Below are 24451 nucleotides of genomic sequence, written 5' to 3'. Positions count from 1 at the left end.
AGCCTGGTGGGCTACAGCCCATGGGGTCGCAAGGAGTTGGACACGACTGAACGACTTTCACACACAGTCTTTTTTAGGGGAAGGGGACTTTGCCACCCCGTATACCAATCCTTCCCACCCTGTTATCAATCCTTTTTTTATGGAGTATGCCCTTAGACGAAAGCAAGGGAGAAGAAATAGACTATTTGAACAGTTTTCAGACATGTAGACGAGTAAACGAATAACTCCGGCGATAATACCCTTTTACCGATCACCTAGTAACGCGGGAATAACACCCTTTACCTGGCACCGAAATGTTACCCCCTCCTCTCATTTTTATTAAGGCCTCGCTTTATTTGGAAACTCTTAAAATAAGCGGTCATATGATTCAAACAAGCAGCGGCGCGCCCCCTCCCCGCGGCCGGGCGCAGCTGTCCGCGCCTCCCCCGCTCGCATTCCAGCCCTCTGAGGTCACGGGCCGCCGCCGCCTCTCCGGATCCGCCCGCCCGCCCGGCCCGGGGGAGGGACGCCCGGGCCCGGCCGCCCCGCTGCTCCGGCCGCGCGTCCTCCGGCTGCCCGGCCCGCGCCGGGCCTCTGCGTGCGGCGCCGCTGGCCCCAGCTGCGGGCCTCCGCCCTCGGCGCGGGGGAATGCGCGGCGGGCCGGGGCCGGGGAGACAGGAGCGAGGCGCGCGGGGCCCGTGAGCGCGCCGCGGCGCGGGCTGGAGTGCGGGAGCGGCTGCGGCGGCAGCGCGGCGGGGCCCCGCGGGACGGGCCGCTGAGCGGGTCGCACGGCCCCGAGGATGCGGCGGCGGGAGCAGGTGAGGGCGCGGGGCGCGGGGGAGAGACGGGGGCTGAGCGCGGGGCTGTGTCCGCCAGCCGGCACCCCCGAGTCCGGGGAGGACGCGTCCCGGCTGCCCAGACCCGAGGCAGGGACGAGCGTAACAAAGAGAAAACTCTTCCAGGCTCTCTTCCACTTGAGGCATTTGCAGAGGGGTCTTGAACTTGTATTCGGAGCTCCTCGGTTGATTGTGAGCGGCTTAATTCTGCATCGGGGCTTTAAAAGTCTTAGGTATGTTTGTGCCTCTCGGAATATTAAGTGCGAGATTTGCCAGATAACTTTGGCGAGAAGGAGAGGAACGAAGGACTGTTTCGTGGTGATGGCTTGTTTTGCTTTTGGAGTAAAGAGTGTTTACTCTGGAAGGAAGAATTCTTGGGTCTGCAAATTCCGACTTGTGATTTCTGCAAATCCTGATTAGACTGGCCGCTTTTGGCATGCCCGTCTTATTTTCTTTTTTGCTGAGAAAGCCTTATAATAGCGTATGCTCGCAAACGGGTTCAAAATACTCCGTGTGCGCCAGGTGACAACCGCTGTATGCCTAAGGGTTGCTGACAGATTTTTTTTTTTTAACTTTGGGATATGATAGAAATTTTATATTGAAAGTAGTTGTCTGTTGTTTCCTGCACATTTTATTCTCGAGTTTTACGCATAAATGTGTTCAGGACAAATATGCGTTGGATTTAATGCTATATATCTATTCATTATTCTAAGAATAATACACTTTTAGAGATTATTTTATTTGAAAGCATCATTAGTAAAATTACACGTAATGAGGACTCTAGCAACAAAGCAGAAAACTACAGGATTCAGAATTTAAAAGTGTATTTGAGAAGCCTCTGAGAGGGGATGTAAAAACATTAAAGTGAATAAATACCTCAGTCTACCTTTTGAATACTTGAACATGATTAATATATACCTATTTTTTAAATTTCAAAACAAAGTGATCTTGTAGAGAAACAAAATATCTTAGTGTATTTTCCTGCAAAAGCTAATTATGAATGTCTATTTAGTAATCAGTTTAGACTTCCAGACGCAGCTACCTTTCAAATTATCTCATATTATTTTACACCTGAAACAGACACCCCCCCAAAGCATCTTCAATTTCTACTCCTCTATTCAAACATTTGTAACTTTATGACAATATTTGGTAGCAAATACTGTACATAACTGAAAATTGTGTAAATTGTTTCACACACACATACCCTTCCACTTTTTCAATTACTTTTTATATAACATCTACCAAAATAAAAAAGAGAAAACGTTGGCTTGTCTTTATCCTTGATGCAATAAAATATTTCAAACTCAGGGACAGCAAAGTTTTACTCTGCTTCATCAGAGCTTAAGTTGATAATTATATAATGTAATATCTACTGCCTTCAAGGCGTAATTCTATATTTGCAGTGAAGTGAATACTATGTTTGAACATCCCCAATACAAATTTTCATCTTTCCTCTGTACAACTTAACTGTTCTGTTTCCAGTTACCATAATTTGTATGTAAAATTTAAATTCATTACCTTATCTCTTGATAGGGTATTTAGCATATCTATCTATAAGGGTATCTATAATCTTTTAAAATTTATACATGCATGGCTCATAGGCATTTTTCTAGTTGAAAGCTAATTATTTCAAGTTCTCACTTCTTGATTTTTTTTTTTTTTTTTACTTTTCATTTTGTCTCAACGAGCTATTTGGTTTATACCCTGACACAAACAAGAGCACTGAAAACTGCAGGTGGAGCCCATGTCTTTTCATAATATCTATTTTCTATTCCCTTCTTAATAAGGTTCTTTTACCTTCCAGAGGTACACAGCAAATGCTGTTAAATTAACACAGTGGCTTATGCACTTCTAGTTTTCTTTCTTCTTCTGGCCTTTTCCCTCTATTTCCTGTTTTTAACTTTTATTTTTCTGGCTATCTGTGGATAACCAGAGCTCAAACAAACAAAACCCAAACCCAGACAACAAAAGCAGAAAGTCGTGGTTGGGTCCTTATTAGAGATACAGCCATGTATGTAATTATAGCATGCTTGTAATCTGCTTAAGAGCAAGGACGGCTTAGCAATTGATTCCTTTTAGACTTTCTGTAGGGCTTCCCTCGGAGAAGGCTAATGGCATCCCACTCCAGTACTCTTGCCTGGAAAATCCCTTGGACGGAGGAGCCTGGTGGGCTGCAGTCCATGGGGTCGCGAGAGTCTGAGCGACTTCACTTTCACTTTTCACTTTCATGCATTGGAGAAGGAAATGGCAACCCACTCCAGTGTTCTTGCCTGGAGAATCCCAGGGACGGGGGAGCCTGGTGGGCTGCCGTCTATGGGGTCGCAGAGAGTCGGACATGACTGAAGCGACGCAGCAGCAGCAGCAGCAGGGCTTCCCTGCTGGCTCAGCTGGTAAAGAATCCGCCTGCAAGGCGGGAGACCTGGGTTCAGTCCCTGGGAGAAGGAACGGCCACCCACTCCAGTACTGTGGCCTGGAGAATCCATGTACAGTCCACGGGGTCGCCAAGAGTCGGACACGACTGAGAGACTTTCACTAGACGTCTCCACAAGGCCCACTGGGGGCTTCCCCGGTGGCGCTAGAGGTAAAGAACCCGCCTGACTAATGCAGGCAGAACTAAGAGACAGGGGGGGTCGATCCCTGGGTCGGGAAGATTCCCCTGGAGAAGGAATGGCAACCCACTCCAGTGTTCTTGCCTGGAGCATCCCATGGACAGAGGAGCCTGGTAGGCTACAGTGCCTGGGGTCGCAGGGTCCAACAGGACTGTTGGACTGCAGCGACTTAGCACACACGCCTAAAGGCCCGCTCCAGGCCTTGTCCTCAGAGGCGCAGTACACTTCAGTGAGATGGAATTACAAAGTGTGAGGTCTGCCACAGCCTAGTGTAAGAGCTAAACGCTGGTTCTCCTCACCCCCGCCCCAACCCCGGCCCAGCCCTGAGAGCCCATCACCTCTGGGGCTGAGGCGCAGTGGGGGAGGCGAGACCGAGGAGGGCGAGTCTGGGGTCGCCCCCGGCTCAGCCCGCCCCGCTGTGAGGCCGAGAGAGCGCCGCTTCCCCCGAGGACCGGCTTCCGTGTCCGCGGGGGGTGACGCTGGCCCTCCGCGCGGCGGTTCCCGGCCGCGGCGCAGGGTAACCAGCTGCGACCGAGTCCAAGGCTGCGTCCTCGGAGGCAGCCTCTGTTCAGAAGACGACGGAGGGCGGGGGATGTCCCGGGATTCTGGCCATATCTGCGATTTTGTCGACTTGTTGCGGGGGGGGAATTAAAAAAAAAATCCTGTCGGTGTCAAAGTTCCAAGCTGCCGCTCAAGGCCGTTTTCTTCCGCCCAGGAATTAACGCACCAACTGGCGTGCTTAAAAAAGTTTTACGTCACGTGTTTGGGGGGTGTGTGTGTGTGGGGGGGGGCAGTTCTGAGGTAAAGGGACCCGGCTCAAACCTCACGCTTGTCTGCGGGGGCTCTAGGCGGGTCCTTTAAGCGTTCCCTCCGGCGTCAGCCCGAGCCTGTCCTCCCTCCGGGAGCGTCCGTTCGGAAACGCGGCGGCAGACGGAGGGTTCCGGCGCCTCCGAGGCCGCCGGTTGCCCGGGCAACGCCGCCCGCTCTTCCGGGAGCGAGGAGTCGGAGCCCTCGGCGCTGTTAGCCGCACGGGCTCGTTGAACGCCGTGCTCGCGTCTTTATCTAGGGTTGGAGTTTTAAACCTCGTCCCGCTCCTCTTCAGGGCTGTGGCGCCGCCTCGGGGAAGGCTCACCGCCTCTAGGCGTCCCCACCCGGAGACGGGCGAGGGCCGGGCTTCTCAGAGCTGACAGGCGTCTGCTTGGTAATCCGGTCAGCAGCGCGTGTCGAGTCTTTTACAGTTTGTTTATAAATAAATCGAAATGGTGACGTAAACATCTGTAAACCTTCTGCACATGCCTGTTAAGTGTTCACCTCATTTGAACCTCACAGCTGCCACATGTGACGGGATGATTCCATTCGGGTTCGGCATTAATTTGCCTAATTGGGACTTGAACACAGCTCTTTTGGAGGTTTTTTTTTTTTTTGGCAATTAACTCACTTAAGGGCTAAAGATACAGTTGGAGTATCGGGGAGCCAAAAAGAGTTAACTATGAAAAAAACCCCAAAATTTTAGGAAAGAGGACCACTGATTATCGCTACTAAATTTGGGGCTATAGTGCCAGCCCTTGTCTCGTTTCATCCTGAAGGTAGCCGCACGTGGTGGCTACTATTTGTGGAATTGAATGAGGGGTGGAGTCTGACCCGGGGCCTAACACACCTCTGCTGTGAAACTTCTCCAGCCCCTCCCAGATCCTTCTAAGGCCTTTTTTTTTTCCCAGAGGGAAGATAAAGCTTATTCCTTAGATACAGCTTTTATTGATTTTTATTTTTAAAAACAAAGCCGGAGTTGCTGTCGCCCCTGTAACCAGCGTCCCTCTCTCCCCAGCACTGGCGTGGGAGCTCCCATCACCTGGTCTTTGGAGACTCGGTTGCTTTTTGATGGCAGCAGCTTCTGGGTGAGCAGTCCGAGACTCCGCAGTGCTCTTCCTGTCGGGACGGGATCGCTTCTCTGGCCATCACCACCCTTGGACTGCTGGCGGTGCTGTTCGCTTTTTACCCCTCCAGCTCTTGAAGAGAGAAGAAGATGCCACTACCATTTGGACTGAAACTGAAACGCACGCGGCGTTACACCGTATCCAGCAAGAGCTGCCTAGTTGCCCGTATCCAGCTGCTCAACAATGAGTTTGTAGAGTTCACGCTGTCGGTGGAGAGCACTGGCCAGGAGAGCCTGGAGGCTGTGGCCCAAAGACTGGAGTTGCGGGAGGTAAGCCACCCCTCCCCCCCCTCCCCCGCCCCCCGCCCCCCGCAAAAAAAATAAAACTGCAGGCCGCTGCTGCTACTGCTGCTAAGTCGCTTCAGTCTTGTCCAACTCTGTGCGACCCCACAGACGGCAGCCCACCAGGCTCCCCGTCCCTGGGATTCTCCAGGCAAGAACACTGGAGTGGGTTGCCATTTCCTTCTCCAATGCATGAAAGTAAAAAGTGAAAGGGAAGTCGCTCAGTCGTGTCCGACTCTTAGCGACCCCATGGACTGCAGCCTACCAGGCTTCTCCATCCATGGGATTTACCAGGCAAGAGTACTGGAGTGGGGTGCCATTGCCTTCTCCAGCCGAATTTTGCTCCTTCCTTCCAAGCTACTATAAATGCTCGCTGGCTGTATCTTCTCAGAGTACCTCCCTGGCCAGGATAATCTGGGGCTTCCCTGCTGGCTCAGATGGTAAAGAATCTTCCTGCAATGCAGGAGACCTAGATTCCAGCCTTGGGTGGGGAAGATCCCCTGGAGGAGGGCATGGCAACCGACTTCAGCGTTCTTGCCTGGAGAATGTCATGGAGAGAGGAGGCTGGAGGGCTACAGTCCATGGGTTGAAAAGAGTCAGACACCACTGAAGTGGTTTGCCACACAGGCGCTAGGATAACCTGAGTTGAGCTTGTGAGCCCCTCTCCCTGTGAGGAGGGAATGAAACAGAGCAAAGAGCGCTTTTCTTGGGGATGCCCCTTAAAAGAACTGGAGAGGGTTGGATGGCATCACCGACTCAGTGGACATGAGTTTGAGTAGCTCTGGGAGTTGGTGATGGACAGGGAGGCCTGACGTGCTGCGGTTCATGGGGTCGCAAAGGGTTGGACATGGCTGAGGGACTGAACTGAACTGAGATGAGGTTTGTTTTTTTATACTTACACATTTATTTATTTATTTGGCTGTGCCAGGTCCTAGTTGCGGAGAAGGCGATGGCACCCCACTCCAGTACTCTTGCCTGGAAAATCCCGTGGATGGGGGATCCTGGTGGGCTACAGTCCATGGGGTCGCTAAGAATCAGACACGACTGAGCGGCTTCACTTTCACTTTTGATTTTCATACATCGGAGAAGGAAATGGCAACCCACTCCAGTGTTCTTGCCTGGAGGATCCCAGGGACGGGTGAGCCTGGTGGGCTGCCGTCTGTGGGGTGGCACAGTTGGACACGACTGAAGCGACGCAGCAGCAGCAGGTCCTAGTTGCGGCGGGCACGATCTTCTAGCTGCCATGTGTGGGATCTAGTTCCCTGACCAGGGATGGAACTCTGGACCCCTGGGTTGGGAGTGTGGAGTCTTAGCCACTGGACCACCAGGGATATCCCCACAATGCCTGAGTTTTGAAAATGTATATATGTTCTCCCAAAATGTAAACCAGAATGAAACAGGAATGCGTGTTGGCATCTGCGTGAAGAAGCCATCTTGGAAATGGGTCCTTTCAGCCCCCAGGCATCTGGCAGACACCTAGGCAAGTCCTGCCCAAATTCTTGACCCACAGAACTGTGAGCAAGATAAAATAGTTGTTTTAAGCCACTTAAAAAAAAAAAAAGAAAAAAGGAATGCATTTTGGAGTGTCCAAGTAGTTCTGACCTTCTAGTATTGACCCCACATGGGTCATCCTGATTTAGTAGCCACGTTCGTTCATTTGTTCAGCATTCAGTGACTCTTCTGCTCGTGCATTCCTGCGTGCTTAGCCACTTAAATAGTGTCCAACTCTTTGTGACCTCGACCTTTTGGACTGTAGCCAGCTAGGTTCCTCTGTCCATGAGATTCTCCAGGCAAGAAGACTGGAGTGGGTTGCCATGCCCTCCTCTAGGGGATCTTCCCAACCCAGGGATCGAGCCCTAGTCTCTTACGTCTCCTGCATTGGCAGACAGGTTCTTTACCATCTGAGCCACCAAGGGAAGCCCTTTGTTTTCCACAGGTCAAGCCAGATTTTGAGAGACATGTTTCGGTTTGCATTTGTGGTTTCTGCATCAGTTTAGTTGTTTAACCTTAGGTGAGGAATGTGACCTGTCTGAGCTCTGGTTTCCTCATCTGAACCACGGGGTAACAGTGATGCTAACGCTCGGAATGACTGTGTGATTTAATGTGCATGTAAAGCGATAGCTCCGATAACTATAGTCTGTTACAGCAATCATAGGATTTTCCTGGAAAAGCCCTAAACCCAGTCTGAAGGAAGTTGTGGCATCCTCAAGCATCCACATAATGTCTTGCATTTAAAATGCTATGTAAGGCCTGTGAAGAAAAGGGCTCTAATTAAACCCAGGTCTCTTCTGGTCTTTGGCTGCCTGTTTCTAGGGTAAGAGAAAGATGGAAAAGCTAGTTATTTCACTTAAATGCCTATGTTATAGTCTTGACTGGGAAATCCTGCTGATCTATAGTTTATGAAAAGTCAAGAATAGATAAACTGTGCCCCTGGTGAGCATCCCATCATTGCATCAGTCAGTATTAAAGACAATTATTAAGGGCCAGGCACATTGAAAAAGACCCTGATGCTGGGAAAGATGGAGGGCAGAAGAAGAAGGGGACAACAGAGGATGAGGTGGTTGGATGGCATCATCTACTCGATGGACACGAAAGGGAGGGGAAAGTCACTTAGTCATGTCTAACTCTTTGTGACCCCATGGACTGTAGCCCTCCAGGCTCCTCTGTCCATGGAATTCTCCAAGCCAAAATGCCAGAGTGGGTAGCGTTCCGTTCTCCAGGGGGTCTTCCCAACCCAGGGATTGAACCCAGGTCTCCTGCATTGCAGGCAGATTCTTGACCAGCTGAACCACTGGGGAATTCCAATGGACATGAGTCTGAGCAAACTCTGGGAGGTGGTGAAGGACAGGGAAACCTGGCCTGCTGCAGTCCATGGGGTCACAAAGAGTCGGACACGACTGAGCGACTGAGCAGCACATATAGGTACCAGGAGCTCAGCCTGGCGTTAGTACCGGTAAGAGACAGGCATGAGGCACGCGATGATGAAGGAAGCAGGAGGCACTGTGGACGTTAGGGAGAGGCAGCGGAGGGAGGGCTTCCTGGGGTGAGTGATGTCTGAGCTGGGCCCCGAAAGATGGGGTGGGGTGGTCAGTCAGGGGCTGGAAAAGACTGGCCCCACATGGCCAGAGATACGAGGCAGGTAATCTGCCTGGCACCTGGGGAGGCAGAGGTAACGCTGCAGACCAGGGCCCCCCCAGTGCGGGGTTCTTATGGTTTGGGGCTTGTCCTGCAAATTAGGAAGTTAGTGAAGAGTTTTTATTTTTTAACTTTATTAAAAAAAATTGATTTTTTTTTTTTTTTTTGGCCACACTGCGAGGCATGCAGGATCTTAGTTCCCAGACCAGGAATCAAACCCGTGCCCCCCTGCAGTAGAAGCATAGAGTCTTCACCCCTGGACTGCCAGGGATGTCCCAGTGAAGAGTTTTTTAAACACGCACGTGGCGTGATTGTTTTTACGAAGCCGTGCCGCATCTGGAGAAAATGATTTTTTTTTTTTTTTTGGAGAAAATGATTTGAAAAGAGCGGTTGTGGTGCAGATAGCAGTCACTTGGATCTGGATGGGGCTGAGGAGGAGTGAGCCGAGTCTGGAGATCTTGGGGATCTACCTGTCAGGTGCGGAGGGACTGGCCAGGGTCTAGGTGGATCCTAAGGTTTCTGGTAAATGGTGGGGATCCCCCCCCCAAGGGAAGAAACGCAGAAGGAAGAGCAGGCCGGAGGGGAGTTGGCGGAGGCGTGTGGGCCGCTCACCTCCAACGCGCTGAGCTTCCCGCCCCAGTTGGAGATGCTGAACAGGCAGAGCATACGCGGGTCCGGAGCTCAGGTGAGAGGAACCTTAGAAGGAAAGGAAGTGCAGCGGCCCAAGAAGGGGAAAGTGATCCAGAAGAGCCCGCCTCAGTGACTGGTCCTGCCTGCTTGCGTTTGTTTAGTCCCGTCTCTTTTGTTCCCTTCACCCATTTTTCCTATTTTGTTTGTTTTTTTTCCCCTGTGGTTTCTTTCTCATGCACCTGGTCTGCCTATAACCAGTAGAGTCAATTTCTTGAAGAACTGTGGTTAATTTATTAGTTACAATAAATTAACTCTGGTTAATATGTTAAGACCTGAAAAGTCCTTATAAGCACAGGTTGAACTGAACCCACAGGCATTGCTTTGCTTCTCTGTTAGTCAGGAAGCCCAGAGAAGTTGCCATCCCTTATTTGCGATTATCAGACTCAGAAACGAGCAGCTTCATCCAGCTGTGGGTATATGATGAGAGTGATTTTTTAACAGAAAGGAAGAGTGCTCTAGGTGGGAACAGGTGTGACCCCTAGAAAATGTCTTGCCCCCGGATGGGCTGTCCCACCATTTCCAACATTTTAGTACAGTCATGGTCAGAAAGTTAGTTTGTATAGCAAACTTTTCAAAGCTTCAGAAGCTGTGCTCTGTAGGATATAAACAGGTGGCTTAGGCCCAGGCCTAATCCTACCCAATGACTGTTGAGAAATCATCTGAGTCAGGGCAGCGGCTGTTCTTATTTTGTGTCCATACATCACTCATGAGATTCAGTCAAGAGATAATGGTTTGTTATCTTGCACTAGTCTCCCGTCAAGAAAGCTAGAATCATAGCATGTAGATTTGGCTGATAAGATTTTGCTACTGCCCAAATTTAAGCTGGTAGCATAAATCTTTACTTTCTTTGATAGTTGAATATCATTTCATTTCTATTGTGAATCCACCTGCAATGTAGGAGACCCGGTTCGATTCCTGGGTCAGGAATATCTGCTGGAGAAGGGATAGGCTACCCACTCCAGTATCCTTGGGCTTCCCTGGTAGCTCAGCTGGTAAAGAATCCACCTGCAGTGTGGGAGACCTGAGTTTGTTCCCTGGGTTGGGAAGATCCCCGGGAGAAGGGAATGGCTACCCACTCCAGTATTCTGGCCTGGAGAATTCCATGGACTATTCCATGGGGTCGCAAAGAGCTGGACGTGACTTTCACTTTTCTTTTTTTCTATTATGACAGTTACAAGGGCTATACAGTAATACCATTATAACGCTATACCTGGCAGCTTCAACTGTAGGGTAGTATTTTATTTCTTAAGCTGAATGTGTGATTAAATGATGTTTGTCAGTCTTCATAGTTTTTTTTTTTTTGACCATGTGAGATATTTGATAGTACATTAAGGAACTAAAACCTAAAAGGTTAGTATATTTATATCCAATATAGTTAACGTGCGTTGTCAACTTTTTTCTGAACCCACTGTATTTGAGGTGTGAAAAGTGGCTTTTTAAAATGAGGTGGGGGGCGGATTGCTGCAGGAAAACATTGCTGTTCGGGATAGCAACAGCCTCTCAGAGCTGTTGAAATTCCTTGCATGTTGTTGAGTTTCATAACACTGTTTAAAGAGAGGCTGTCAAAGTTTTTACAGAATTTAAGGGGAATTGTGAAAGTGTGTGTTACCAAGGTTTGATGGAGGTGTGAGACAAGAGTGTGTCACCCACGGGGCAGTGTGTCTGAAAGGATGTTGCAGTCTAGAGTGAGATGGTCAGACCTAGACGTGCTTCAGAGAGTAAGCCCTGTGTCACCCCAGCTCATTGGGAATTTGTAAAACCAGGATGCAAGTGCAGTCATGTACGATGAGATACAGAATTCCGGTATCTGATCGTGAATTATGATGAGGGCTCTGAGTGTGTGTGCCCCCGTAGGCAGGCCGCTGGGAGTCAGAGCAAACCGGACATGGCTTGGTGAGCGTGGAATCAGGGGAAGTTGCGCGGAAAGCCTCACGTGTGTCTTCCCACGGGCAGCGGCCGTGCCCCCGGGACAGTCGCGGCGTCCTGTCTGGGCCGTCCGGGCCGGCGCTGCCTCTGTTGGCCTCTTGAGAAGGCCGGCCTGGTCAGCGACTGGTGAGACATTGGCCAGCTGCTTGGAAATGCCTGGGTTTGGTCCCAGTGTTGCCACCTACCAGATGTGCGCTCTTGGGCCAGTTTCTTAATTCCCAAGCCCAGTGGCTTTGCATCTGTGAGCTGGGGCTGATACTGTTGCCTCTGTGACGGGTTGTGAGGATACAGTCTGAGCTAGAAAACTCAGCAGAGCCCCTGGTGTTTAGGAGACTCCAAGTGTTGCTCTGTGGCACCGTTGTCGGTGTTGTGACTCCCATTTCCACGCTATGCTGACCGACCTCTTCAAACGAACTCCGTTCTTTCTTTTATAAGTGTCTTTGCTTCTTCCTTTTACTAAGAGAATACATGTTTGTTTATAAAATGTTCTTATATCGATAGTACAAATAAGGAAAGTGGCCACTGGTAATGGCACTTCTTACCTTATTAAACAGAAGTTTAGTAAAGCACTGTAATTTAGCAGGTATATTGGAACCTCTGTTTTCCTGCCAGGGGTAATTAATTTGTACAGCGTCACTGCCCACAAACAGAGCTTCAGTAGGTCTTTACTTCTCTGTTTCTTCCCTCTTGCTCTCAAACTAACCTCTAGGATTTAAACAAACAAGCAAACAAAAATGAAATTTTGACTTAAGGTTTATATTTTTTCTCTAAGGCATGTCTTTCTTCAGGAATTCTTTAAAAGCTTATATTACATTTGATAATCACATTTTAATTGTGCTCTCCTGGGTTTTAATTAGATTCATTGCAAAATATTATTTATTTTCTTAAAAATTTTAATTCATTTATTATCTCGGCTATGCTGGGTCTTCGTTCCTGCATGTGGGTTTGTTTTTTCCTCTAGTGTGGCGCGTAGGGCCCCCCCCTCCCGCTGGTCCAGGCTTCTCCCCGCTTGCGGTGGCTTCTCCTGCTGCGGAGCGCGGGCCCCGGGCGTGCGGGCCCGGTGGTTGCGGCTCCTGGGCTCTGGAGCTCAGGCCCGAGGGCTGTGGCGCGGCTCAGCCGCTCTGGTATGTGGCGTCCTCCCGGCTCAGCTGTCCTCCCGTGTTTCCTGCACCTGCAGGCAGATTCTCGATCGCCGAGCCACCGGGGACGCTCCCTGTCTGCAGCTTCTTGCTCAGCAGACTGCCCTTGCTCCATATGCTTTTAATCGTTATGTGTGTGTGTGTGTCTTCATTCGTTGATACACATTCATCGAAACTCACTAGGCACCCTGTGCCCGGGGCCTGTGCCTGGGGTCGCAGTTTATGGAGCTTCGGAGGACCCAGCAGAACTGGTTTCTACCTCCCACCCCCCTCACGGTACCTCACATTCATATGATCCAGCTACTTTCCTTCTTGGTGTATGTCTTAGTCCACTGAGGCTGCTCTAACGAAATATCACACATGGCGTGGCCCATAACCACAGAGAGTGATCTCTCACCCTTCTGGAGGCTGGGGATCAAAGGTCAAGCTGTCGCCTGGTCAGGCTCCACTGAGAGCCCTCCTCTTTGGCTGGAGGCTTCCTGGTATCTCACTGTGTCCTCACACGGCAGAGCAGGGGAAATGTAATTTCTTTTATAGCATGTCTGTCTTTATCTTAATGTTCTTATTCAGTTTAAATTTGCATTTGGTTGGAGTTTTTAAGTTTTTAGATCTCCCGTTAGGAAAACAGGACATTTTAAAAATCCTGGAAGCCTTCTGGGGACTTCCCCGGTGGTCCAGTGGTTAAGACTCATTGCTAGGTCTGGGTTGGATCCTGGTCAGGGAACTGGGATCCCACAAGCCCCGTGGCACGGCCAAAAGAGAAAAAAAACAAACCTGGAAAGCTTTTGAAGATAACGTTTTCATGCTTCTGCTATGATACATAATGTGTTAGTTTTATAGCTTAAGTTTTAGAGGGCAGTTTTCTTTCAGCTGTTTGTGAATATTTTGTGTAGAGGGAACAAGGATCCCCATTGTTTTCTGCATGTAGAGCATATATACATAACTTTTCCAAATAACAGTTTTCAAATGGCTACTAAGCACCCCTAAGGTTATCTCTGAAGCACTTTATTGAAAAAGTTAAAGTCTAGCAAAACTTAGAAGTTCTCACTATGGCCTCTCATTTAAAATTATAATTTGATATTTGGTTACTTTGTTCTGATTTATCACAGATGTTCAGAAAATTGTATTTGAAATGCATCACACACGAGCCAGGTTTTTCTCCTTGGTATGTAACCTCCGTCATAGTAGGCCTGTTGTATCACCAGCGTCTGAAGTGGCGCCTGGGCCTCCTACTGTGGGCTTCCCCAGGGGCTCAGCGGTAGAGGACCCACCTTCAGCGCAGGAGACAGCAGGTTCCATCCCTGGGTTGGAAACATCCCCTGGAGAAGGGGACGGCAACCCATTCTAGAATTGTTGCCTGGGAAACCCCATGGACGGAGGGGCTTGGTGGGCTACACTCAGTGGGGTCGCAGAGAGTCAGACGTGACCGAGGGAACACCACCACCACCACCCCACAGTGCGTGGTTGCTGAATCAGTGCCTGCTTAGTTTAAAAGTTAAGGTTCTTGCTTTGAATTTAGACTGATAAGCAGAGACCACAGTTCAGTCAAGTCAGCCTTTATTTGCTGTATGATTTTACTTCCTGGAGAGAGTTGAACATTTACAGACTTTGAGCAGAGGTAGCAGAGAACCTCTTTTCTTTAGACTTTTTTCTTTTTCATTTTGAGATTCTTCTGAAATACTTAGAGCGTGTGTTTCAGAGGCTGTCTGGGATGAGATTGCTCTGTCGGGGGAATGGCAGCTTCTTTGCTGAACTTTAAACCGATTCTTCTCACAGTGTTTTCTGGCAAATGGGGACATTTTTTGGCTGTGGGATTTGTTGGAATCAAAGAGGAATGGAGCATTTAATACAAACCATTGCTCTCAAGCACTACTTTAGAAAGTGTTCTTGGCCATCAGAGTGTTTTATTTTAAATTAGCATCTTAGGTATTCCAAATATCCACTGACCTTATCTTGACTGTTATCTGAGTAGGCCTCAAGAATTTCATGCGCATTTCCGTCTGTACTAGCTATTTTCATTTGGACTCTAAAAATAGCTGAAATACGTGTAAGGTATTGTAGAGTACCTGCAGACTTTTTAGCCTTTGGGCTGCGCATTTACTCATTCAGGTATGTAAGTGATAAAACAGTTAAGGCTGAGTTATAGACAAGGGTCAGTAAATTAGTTTGATCTATTGGACCATCTGAAGCAAATTTAAATCTTAGATTGGCCTCTCTATCTAAGTAAAGAAAGCTTTCCAAAGTCCAAACTTGATTATAAATGAGCAAGGATTTTTCTTGATTCTTAGATTTTTCTGTTACTTCTCTTACTTGGTCTAAATAATTAAAACTAGTCATATAAGTAAGTAAAGGGGTTTTATGTACAAACATGGAGATATTATGCACTTTACAATAAAGTATCACGCAAGTTATTACAGACTTTGGACACCTGTTTACTCAAAGAAACGGAGTGTTCAATCTTCACTGAATTTCTAATAAATTTAGGGGTTCACGGTCTGAGATGTTCTGCCAGTGCTGGATTTTTCACCTAAGAGACATTGGCGATGTCCTTGAATGTCTCTCACCAGTGGTCTGTCCCAGCAGTGTGGTCTCGTGACCATATGGAATCGAGAGCGAATTTGCTCCTATACAGAGGTTTGTGAGTTGGTAACAAAATGGCAGACAGGGGAACTGATGCAGCTTTAGGGGAGCCCTCCAAGCTCTTCACTGTCCTTGGTGTTTATGGCTTCAGATCTCATTCCTTGTGACACTAGATGCTGTTAACAGCTTTCTGCCATCCTCCTTGTGGGTGGATGAACGTTGTTGCTGGAAGCTTAGCATCTCTTGTTTAATGCTCACAGTGAGTTGGGCATTATCTCTTCCATTTTAAAAGGAGGAAACTGAAGTTCTGTAAAATAGGGTGGTTTTGCAGTGCTAACCTGGGCAACCATACAGGTAATACGCAGAGGAGCCAGAATTTAAGTTTGTATGTGTCAGACTTCTTCTGCTTGAACTTTGACCCTTAAAGTTTTTTTTTTTTTTTAATGAGTTTTAAAATCTTAAGTATCATGGACCCTTTGGAGAATCTGATCAAAATGCAGAATCTTGCACACAATTTCAGGCGAGTCTAGGATCCACCCCTCTTTCCATTCATTGATGAGCTCAGGTGGTGGACCTCGAAGCCTCTTGGATGAGGCAGTCTTTCCCCTTCTCTGGGCTAAACAGGGTCTCTTTCTTCCCTACTCTTTCTTTTTCCAGAGGGAAGGTGGTAGTAGTGAACATTTGTGAAAAATTCAAGACCTTCATATTTTTAAGAAAATAATTTGCCTCTGAAGTATCACTCCTTACCCCTTTCCCCAACCAATGCCTGTTTTGAATGGCCTTTAGATTTTAGGAAAGGGCATTGGAGGTATTCATTTCCTCTCTTGGATAACTTACTGTTACCAAAAAAAGGAAATCTTTCAAGGAGGAAAGGGAGCAGGTTGTGAATGGTAGCTCCTTCATTGTGCCTCTGACGGTGGATCCTCGTCCTTCTCCCACCAGGCAGCGCCTTTGTGCCCACCCAGGCAGTAGGCGTGTGGCCCTTCTCCCCTGACGGGATGGGTTACTCATATTTTCTTCACGCATTAACCACCTCCCCCCCCCCACCCCCGCCCCCGCTCCCCAGCCCCCCGGCTGGTTGTTGAGCAGTCTACTTCATTCTTCTTGTCAGAATACACACCCTGTCTGAACTTGGCTTTTTCTTTTCTGTTAACAAAGCTTTTGCTCATATCACTGTTTTAAACAATATGTTGCTTTAGCAAATATTTTTCTATTTGGTCCTCTAAGCAGTTTGTTCATACATAAATGTCACTTAGATTTATCTTTCAGTGAACTGACAGGATATCCAAAGGCAATTTAAATTCCTAAGAATCATCTTAAGATGTTCATCTCACTAGAATAAACATGCATGACCCAAATCCTATATGAGGAGTGGCTTGTTGTAGAAATAACTCTTGTCAAGGGTTTGTGCCGCTTCATCTAGATTATCCAAATGAAGTCACTAAAAGGTGTGCAGGGTTTTTATTTATGACAGGACACTGTAATTGTGTTATTTTGAACAAGTTTTAACTGAGCAGGCTAGGAAAATATACAAGTAATTCCATGCTGGGTGGCGGCAGCTCATTTCTCTGTGAATCGAAAAACAGCTTGTCTTTGCTCAGTCATGTTATAATTATTTAGATGGCTCAGTCTTTGACTTGAGAAATTAATTTCCATGTCAAGTGAATTTTTAGCAGACATCAGATTCAAGCCTTATGGGCGACCAGGCGGGGTCCGGTGCTAGACGCACGTGAGCACTCCCTGTGTGGCCGAAGGAGCACAGCTCGTCTGCGTCTTGTGTCTTTCATGCATGATTGTTGCGTGTGGTAATAGCAGCAGCTTTCTACTGGACGCTGACAACGCGCCTAGCACTGCACTAGACGAGTCACACACACTCAGTCTCATCCTGAGCATAACTGAGTTCCTTCCTCCTCCCGCCGTCTCAGAAATGGAGTGGACCAGAGATGGGCAGCGTGCACACCACGGGGGGCCTGATGCAGGGGACACGCGTGTTGCGTGTGTGTTCAGTTGCTCAGTTGTGCCTGACTCTTTGAGACCCTATGGACTGTAGTCCCCCAGGCTCCTCTGTCCATGGGATTTTTCCAGGCAAAAAATACTGAAACGGGTTACCGTTTCCTTCTCTAGGGGATCTTCCCAACCTAGGGGTCAACCCTGAGCTCAGACCCGCGGCTCCCGCCGGAGCAGGCGGGCTCTTTACCACCGGGCCGCCGGGGAAGCCACTACTTGTTTAGTGTAGAGTTGTCTTTCTTTAGCCATTTCCGTTTTCTCTTTTCATCATGTAAATGTGTTCATTGGTTAGCACAATTTACAGAGAAAAGTGACTCAAGATGTTGTCCTTAAGTCAGCCAGTTAAGCTCAAGAACTATACCACTGAGAATGAAAATATTCCAAGTGATGTCCTTTCTCTTCCTTCTAGAGTTTGGAGTGGATTATCTAGAAAATAACCTTAATTCTCACCCATATTTTGCAAATGCTTATTTGTTTGTATTTTTGTTAATTGGCATGCGTTTTGAAGTCAGATTTACGTCTGAATGGTGACTTAAGGAAAAGAAGCATGTTTGATAATGAAACATATGTCTAAGAGGGCGAATCAGTGTGTGTACAGAATCTGTCCCCGTTGCTGGAGGGCGAATCAGTGTGTGTACAGAATCTGTCCCCGTGGCTGGAGTGCAGACCTCACTATCCACCACAGTGCTGCCTGGGCAGCCAGCAGGCGGCACCCCCGGCTACAGCTGAGGCCTTCCCGCGGCAGGCTCAGCGCTTTTCCCTCAGCAGTGCACTGCTTTTTCTTTGAGCCATTGCCATTTTCCTAAAGAAAAGCAATCCAGTTGTTACATTTTTTTAAATAATTTATTTTAAAAGGAAAGAAAGAGAAAGACAAGGAAAAGTTGCCAGAGAGAAAGCCCTATTTCTGAAGGGCTAGCATTTAAGTGTAGAATTTTCTGTGCTACAGAGGACGTAATGAGAAATTTTATACTATTTCAGGGGACTTAAACTCTGATAACCAGAGCTAATGTTACTTGAGGACTTACTCTTGTGTGTTCTAAGCGCTTTAAATGTTTCTGTTTATTTCAGTTCCTACCAGGCCTATGAGAGAGGCAATCTCATACCCATTTTGTTGGTGGGGTGAGCTGAGGCCAAAAGGTGTTGAGTAACTTGCTCACGGTTCAGAAACCACAACAGGACTAGTGCTTCTGGCTCCCTGATCGGGATCTCCCGCCCCCACCCCGGTCCCCCGCACCCCGCCCCCCCCCCCCCCCCGTCCCCCCCCCCCACCGGTAGGCAGCCTGGGGCCAGTGACGGGTGGCCTGCACTGAGCTCATGCCCTTAAGGGCCATTTGTCAGAGTTGCAGCCTCCCAAATCTGATGGAGATTGTTTTAAGTACTTTTGAAATTTGTTATCTTTTATTTAATTACTACAATCTATTTTGCTTAAAGTATGATGTTGAAGTTGCATCAGGCAAGGAAAGATAAAGCCTGAGAAGGAGCATGAATCACGATCAGGCCTCTAGGCATGGTTCGGAACGTCTGAAGTGCTGAGCGTAGAACCGTTTGATAGGAGGCCTCTTTCGAGCTCGTTCCCTGGCAGAGTTGGAAGCTGCAGTCTGCTGAAATACAGCCCAGGAGAGTTGCCTGTTGAGAGATTTTCCAAAGCAAGATCTGGTTGCAGTGCTGTTGGATGGACTTGGAGGCTTCTAGAGTCAGAGGCTGCACACAGGCAAGAAAAAGTGGTGGCACTAGGGAGCCTGCTGAAGTTCTTGCTGCCTTTATTGTGGAAGCTGGGTCACTGAGATTCAGCTGCTCTGCACACAGGTGTCTTTCAATCTGTTACAGCAGTTCCTCCCACCACCCAAGTGTAACCATTCTGCCATCTGTGAATTACGGGCATGGGGACAGCACCACTGTACAGTTATTCCATCTTTAATTCTGCAAGTCATGTTTCTTTTTTTTTTTTAATAGCCCTCATAGAAAAACTTTATTGGAAAGCAGGGAAAACTACCAAGATATGAATGAAGACAAAAAATAAAAAAAGTTCAGACATAAAGTGTACGACCTTGGTTTAAGTGGAAATGGAACCGTTTGGTGGTTTGTAGTTAGTGACCTATATTTTCAGTTTGTGGCACTGCTGCTGCTACAGCTAAGCCGCTTCAGTCGTGTCCGACGCTGTGCGACCCCAGAGACCGCAGCCCACCAGGCTCCTCTGTCCCCGGGATTCTCCAGGCAAGAACACTGGAGTGGGTTGCTATTACCTTCTCCAAGGCATGCATGCTAAGTCGCTTCCACTGTGTCCGATTCTATGCGACCCTATGAACAGCAGCCCACCAGGCTCCTCTGTCCACAGGATTCTCTAGGCAAGAATACTGGAGTGGGTTGCCATTTCCTTCTCCTGCAAGTCATGTTTCTATCATTTAAACTTTGGTTTTTGGCCACATCATGCGACGTGTGGGGCCTTAGTTCCCTGGTCTGGGATCAAACCTGAGTCCCCTGCACTGGAAGAGCAGAATCCTAACCACTGGACCACCAGGGAAGTCCCTGTTTGTTTTTTGTTGTTGTTGTTAACTGAGACTTTCATCATTATGTTCCCTCTTTTAACCATTACACTCCTTGAATATACGGTAGTCGGGTATAGGAACAGAGAACAGTTCCTGCTACCCTCAGTGCACATACGCACTAGTGGCTCGTTCATTCTCTTCTGCTTCTGAGTAAAATGAAAATATTGTATATATTTTTAAAAATCTATTCATTTATATTTATTTATTTGACTCTACCAGGTCTTAGTTGCAGCATGTTGCGATCCTTGATCAGGGAGTGACCCTGGGCCCCTGCATTGGGAGCTGAGTCTTAGCTGCTGGATCACCAGGGAAATCCCTTGTATGTGTTTTTAAGTAGCACTTCTTGGAATAAAATATAACTGGCATTAAAATATTGAGTGTGTGTGTCTGAGTTAAGTACTCCCCATCCCCTACCCCATTCCTTGATCCTCAATGAACAGCTTCGATTAAAAGGAAATCCATTAGACCCTTAAGGTGGCCTTTATTACATGGAACTTTATATTATTGATAAAAAAGGGAAAATAGCTTTTTTACATTAGAAAGGGATATACTTTTATTCTTTTCTTGGAGTATTTGTGTATATGGAAGAAGTATTTGTTAAAAGTAGAAACCCCCCTAATACATACGCAAGGTAAAAAGATCAGTTCTTGTATGATGAAACCATGGTTTTCAAACTCCCTCAATTAATGAAGAAGCAAACATAGCTTGTTGTAACAGAAGTCTGAGACTCTTCACATGTATAGTTAGGATTTTAACCAGAAAAGTAATTTCCCTGATTTTTTTTAATCTTCAGATCTTTCGTGGTAATACTAGTTTAATGGCAGTGGGGCTGTTGTGTTTTTTGTTTTAAGACAGTGGAAAATACGTGGGGTAACGTTCTTTTAGACAATAGATGTTAACCGTGACCATATTCGTGGATAGTTTGAAAGTCCTCGTTCTCATTCCCTTTCTCTTTCTGTGGCCTTGCCCCACATCATCATCATTTCTTTGTCTTTTGGCCACGGTCGCCTGGGATGTGGGACCTTAATTCCCCGGTCAGGGACTGAACACATGCCTCCTGCAGTGGGGGCCCCGGTCCTGACCACTCGACCACCAGGGAAGTCCCCATAACCCTCTCAGTATAACATGAAACAGCTGTAACTTTAAAAAAACTTTTTATTTTGTATTAGGTTGTAGCCAGTTAACAAGCAGCATGGTGATAGTTTCAGCTGAATAGCGAAGGCATTCAGCCATACATATACTTGTTTCCATTCTCCCACAAACTCCCCTCCCATGCAGGCTGCCGCATGACGTTGAGCAGAGCTCCCTGTGCCACACGGTAGGTCCTGTAAATACAGCCTGTACACACTGCTATATTTAAAATAGTGTGTACGTGACCATCCCAAACTCCCTAACTCTCCCTCTCCCCGCTTTTGCCCCCGCTCCAGTAACCGTAAGTTTGTTCTCTAAGTGAAACAGCTATAATATAACCTGACAAAAGTGAATGTCAGAAAAACAAGCAGCTGTTCCTAAATAAACCCATTTCAGCCCTTCTTTTTATTTTTACATCATGTGGTTACAACTAAAAGTATTGCTCATGGTGACACAAGATAGAAGGAATAACTAATACTTCAAAAAACATGAAAAATTTTTCTCCTGTGACTCAATTGAAATATAAAGACTATAATATGGCCAAATTAGACCAAGGTTATCTGTCTTTTTTACTGTCCTCTCAAGAAAAAGAGTACAGCTACCATTTATCCATTGCCCTAAAACACAGGCATTTGTTAATTAAGCTAATAAGCAAGCCCCAAAAGGCCCAAATTTCGGAGATTTGAACAAAGAGAATGTTCAAACTACCACACAATTGCACTCATCTCACACGCTAGCAAAGTAATGCTCAAAATTCTCCAAACGAGGCTTCAACAGCATGTGAACTGAGAACTCCCAGATGTTCAGGCTGGGTTTAGAAAAGGCAGAGGAGCCAGAGATCAAATTACCAACATCCACTGGATCATGGAAAAAGCAAGAGAGTTCCAGAAAAACATCTATTTCTGCTTTATTGACTGTGCCAAAGCCTGTGACTGTGTGGATCACAATAAACTGTGGAAAATTCTGAAAGAGATGGGAATACCAGACCACCTGCCCTGCCCTTTGAGAAACCTATATGCAGGTCAGGAAGCAACAGTTAAAACTGGACATGGAACAACAGACTGGTTCCAAATAGGAAAAGGAGTTCGTCAAGGCTGTATATTGTCACCCTGCTTATTTAACTTCTATGCAGAGTACATCATGAGAAACACTGGGCTGGAAGAAGCACAAGCTGGAATCAAGATTGCCGGGAGAAATATCAATAATCTCAGATATGCAGATGACATCACCCCTTATGGCAGAAAGCGAAGAGGAACTGAAGAGCCTATTGATGAAAAGTGAAAGAGGAGAGTGAAAAAGCTGGCTTAAAACTCAGCATTCAAAAAAACTAAGATCATGGCATCTTGTTTAGTCACTTCATGCAAATAGATGGGGAAACAATGGAAACAGTGAGAGACTTTATTTTGGGGGCTCCACAATCACTGCAGATGGTGATTGCACTCATGAAATTAAAAGACACTTGCTTCTTGGAAGAAAAACTATGTATGACCAACCTAGACAGCATATTAAAAAACAGAGACATTACTTTGCCGACAAAGGTCCGTCTAGTCAAGGCTATGGTTTTTCCAGTGGTTATGTATGGATGTGAGAGTTGGACTGTGAAGAAAGCTGAGCGCCGAAGAATGGATGCTTTCGAACTGTGGTGTTGGAGAAGTCTCTTGCAAGTCCCTTAGACTGCAAGGAGATCCAACCAGTCCATCCTAAAGGAGATCGGTCCTTGGTGTTCATTGGAAGGACTGATATTGAAGCTGAAACTCCAGTACTTTGGCCACCTGATGCGAAGAGCTGACTCACTGGAAAAGAGCCTGATGCTGGGAAGGATTGAAGGCAGGAGGAGAAGGGGACGACAGAGGATGAGATAGTTGGGTGGCATCACTGACTCAATGGACATGAGTTTGAGTAAACTCCCGGAATTGGTGATGGACAGGGAGGCCTGGCGTGCTGCAGTCCATAGGGTCAGAAAGAGTTGGACATGACTGAATGACTGAACTAAAGTGAATTCACTTCTTAGAATGGGATATAAGTAAGGATTCTGCAATAGAACAAACTAGTTAACTAAATGGGCCTGAAACAAGGTGACCTTGTACGTGGTAGTACACGTAGAGAACCTCAGCCCTGGATGTCGAAAGTGTGTGCAGTAACATCTCAGTCGTTTCTCTCTCTTTTGCATGGTGAATTGTTATATGAACCGAAATTTCCCGTTTAATTCTAGCTTACTCTTTAGAAATGTTTGACAGTTTAATCTTATAATTGAATGTCTTTGTAGCACTCATCCTGATCTAACTTTTCAGATAATTGTGCTTGTCTTTTCTCCTCCCATGTAACTCGTCGTGTAAGTTACTTGAGGGTAGAAAGTGTGTTGCCCTGTTCAGTGCTGTATCTCCCTTCCACCCGGGACAGTGTTTGACACCCAGGAGATACTCAGTCAGTATTCACTGAAGGAATAGATGAATCTTTCTAAGACATTGGTCCATTTTTCTTAGAAAGTACAGTATATTTTTTGAAGAGTGATCTTATTGCGTTTCAGAATCATTATTCCTTCATAGCATCTTTTTATCCAGGATGGTAAACAGAAAAGATATGAGCAGTCCTCTATATAGATAATATGTAGACAGTTTATGCCCTGGACTTTCTTTCAAGAAAGTGGTTTACCATTTTCCTCTTTGCCTGAAAATTAAATGCTCCAGCACTGATCATTTGAGGACCTCAGTCACTTGGGCTTCAGTTGAATACATTTCAGTATGATTTCAGGGCTGAGATGTACTTTTGTTTGTTAGCTTCTTGAGTCCTCATGTATGTAGAGTGCAGTGATGTCATATATTATAACTTTGACTGTGAAATGGATAGTATATTACCTGACCAATGACAGAAGAAACTGGATTGAAATTAAACAGAAAAGAAAAGAATACTGTCTGCTCTGAGGCGCTGTGACCACCACACCATCTGTCAAAAGGAAGACGTGCTGTGCTTCATTATTTACGGCACACAGGGTGTAGAGGTAGGTCTCTAGCCTGAATTAGGTTAATACTCGTTAACTACCCTGGTTAGATGATCTCTGCTAGGGACAGGCTTTATCTAGTGCTGTCTCCTCTCATCTCTCTCCTGATGAAAAGCCTTCTGACTCCTGCCTGGTCTAAGAAAAGCATCAGGATAAAATTATAGTTGCAATTTTATATGGGATTAACTTTTATCAAACTCAGTGCATCAGTGGCTTAAAAAACCCTCTGGCTAATTTGTATGTCCCTCTGCTTTAAAAATAGTACAACTAAGAGACTCTTAAAATAATTAGACAAGAAGTGACTTGGATTTGGAAGGGGTTTACATTCTGACAGGATTTGGACCTGCTTACAATAGCTGTTATCTCTTTAAACAACTGCGATTTGGGGGCCCCGCACCTTTTATGCAAGCTCTAAGGTTTGTAAACTCTCTTTTCATCTGGTAGCAGAAAGCTGGGTTATGAAAATCGCCTTGTTCTCAGAGTAAATGTTTAGTTCCTTTAAAGTAAGTCAACCAGTTGTGTCTGGAAAGAAGCCAGTTTGTAACTGTGTAGCTTGTTTTTATTGTAGCTCACACAGCAGGCACAGTTATCTGTACACTTTTAGGGAATCGCTGTGAAACATTTAGATAGCTCTGAAGAAATCATTGAATAACTTTATGA

The 24451-nt window shown here is 46.7% G+C and overlaps 1 protein-coding gene across 2 annotated transcripts in view; it reads left to right on the top strand.

Moving 5' to 3' along the window:
• Positions 1-552: 552 nt before the first annotated feature.
• The window catches only part of PTPN21 (protein tyrosine phosphatase non-receptor type 21), a 78271-nt gene continuing 54372 nt past the window's right edge, over positions 553-24451 (top strand). The window contains exons 1-2 of one of the 2 annotated variants that reach the window (XM_061429638.1): positions 553-797; positions 5250-5627. In XM_061429638.1, coding sequence (XP_061285622.1) covers positions 5448-5627 — 180 coding nt within the window. In that variant the 5' untranslated portion in view covers positions 553-797; positions 5250-5447. The remainder of the gene's footprint in view (positions 798-5249; positions 5628-24451) is intronic. The other variant, XM_061429637.1, reaches the window with a different exon arrangement.

This window comes from Bos javanicus, chromosome 10 (genome assembly GCF_032452875.1).
Source record: "Bos javanicus breed banteng chromosome 10, ARS-OSU_banteng_1.0, whole genome shotgun sequence".
Classification (NCBI taxonomy): domain Eukaryota; kingdom Metazoa; phylum Chordata; class Mammalia; order Artiodactyla; family Bovidae; genus Bos; species Bos javanicus.
This window is presented reverse-complemented; position numbering and strand designations above follow the sequence as displayed.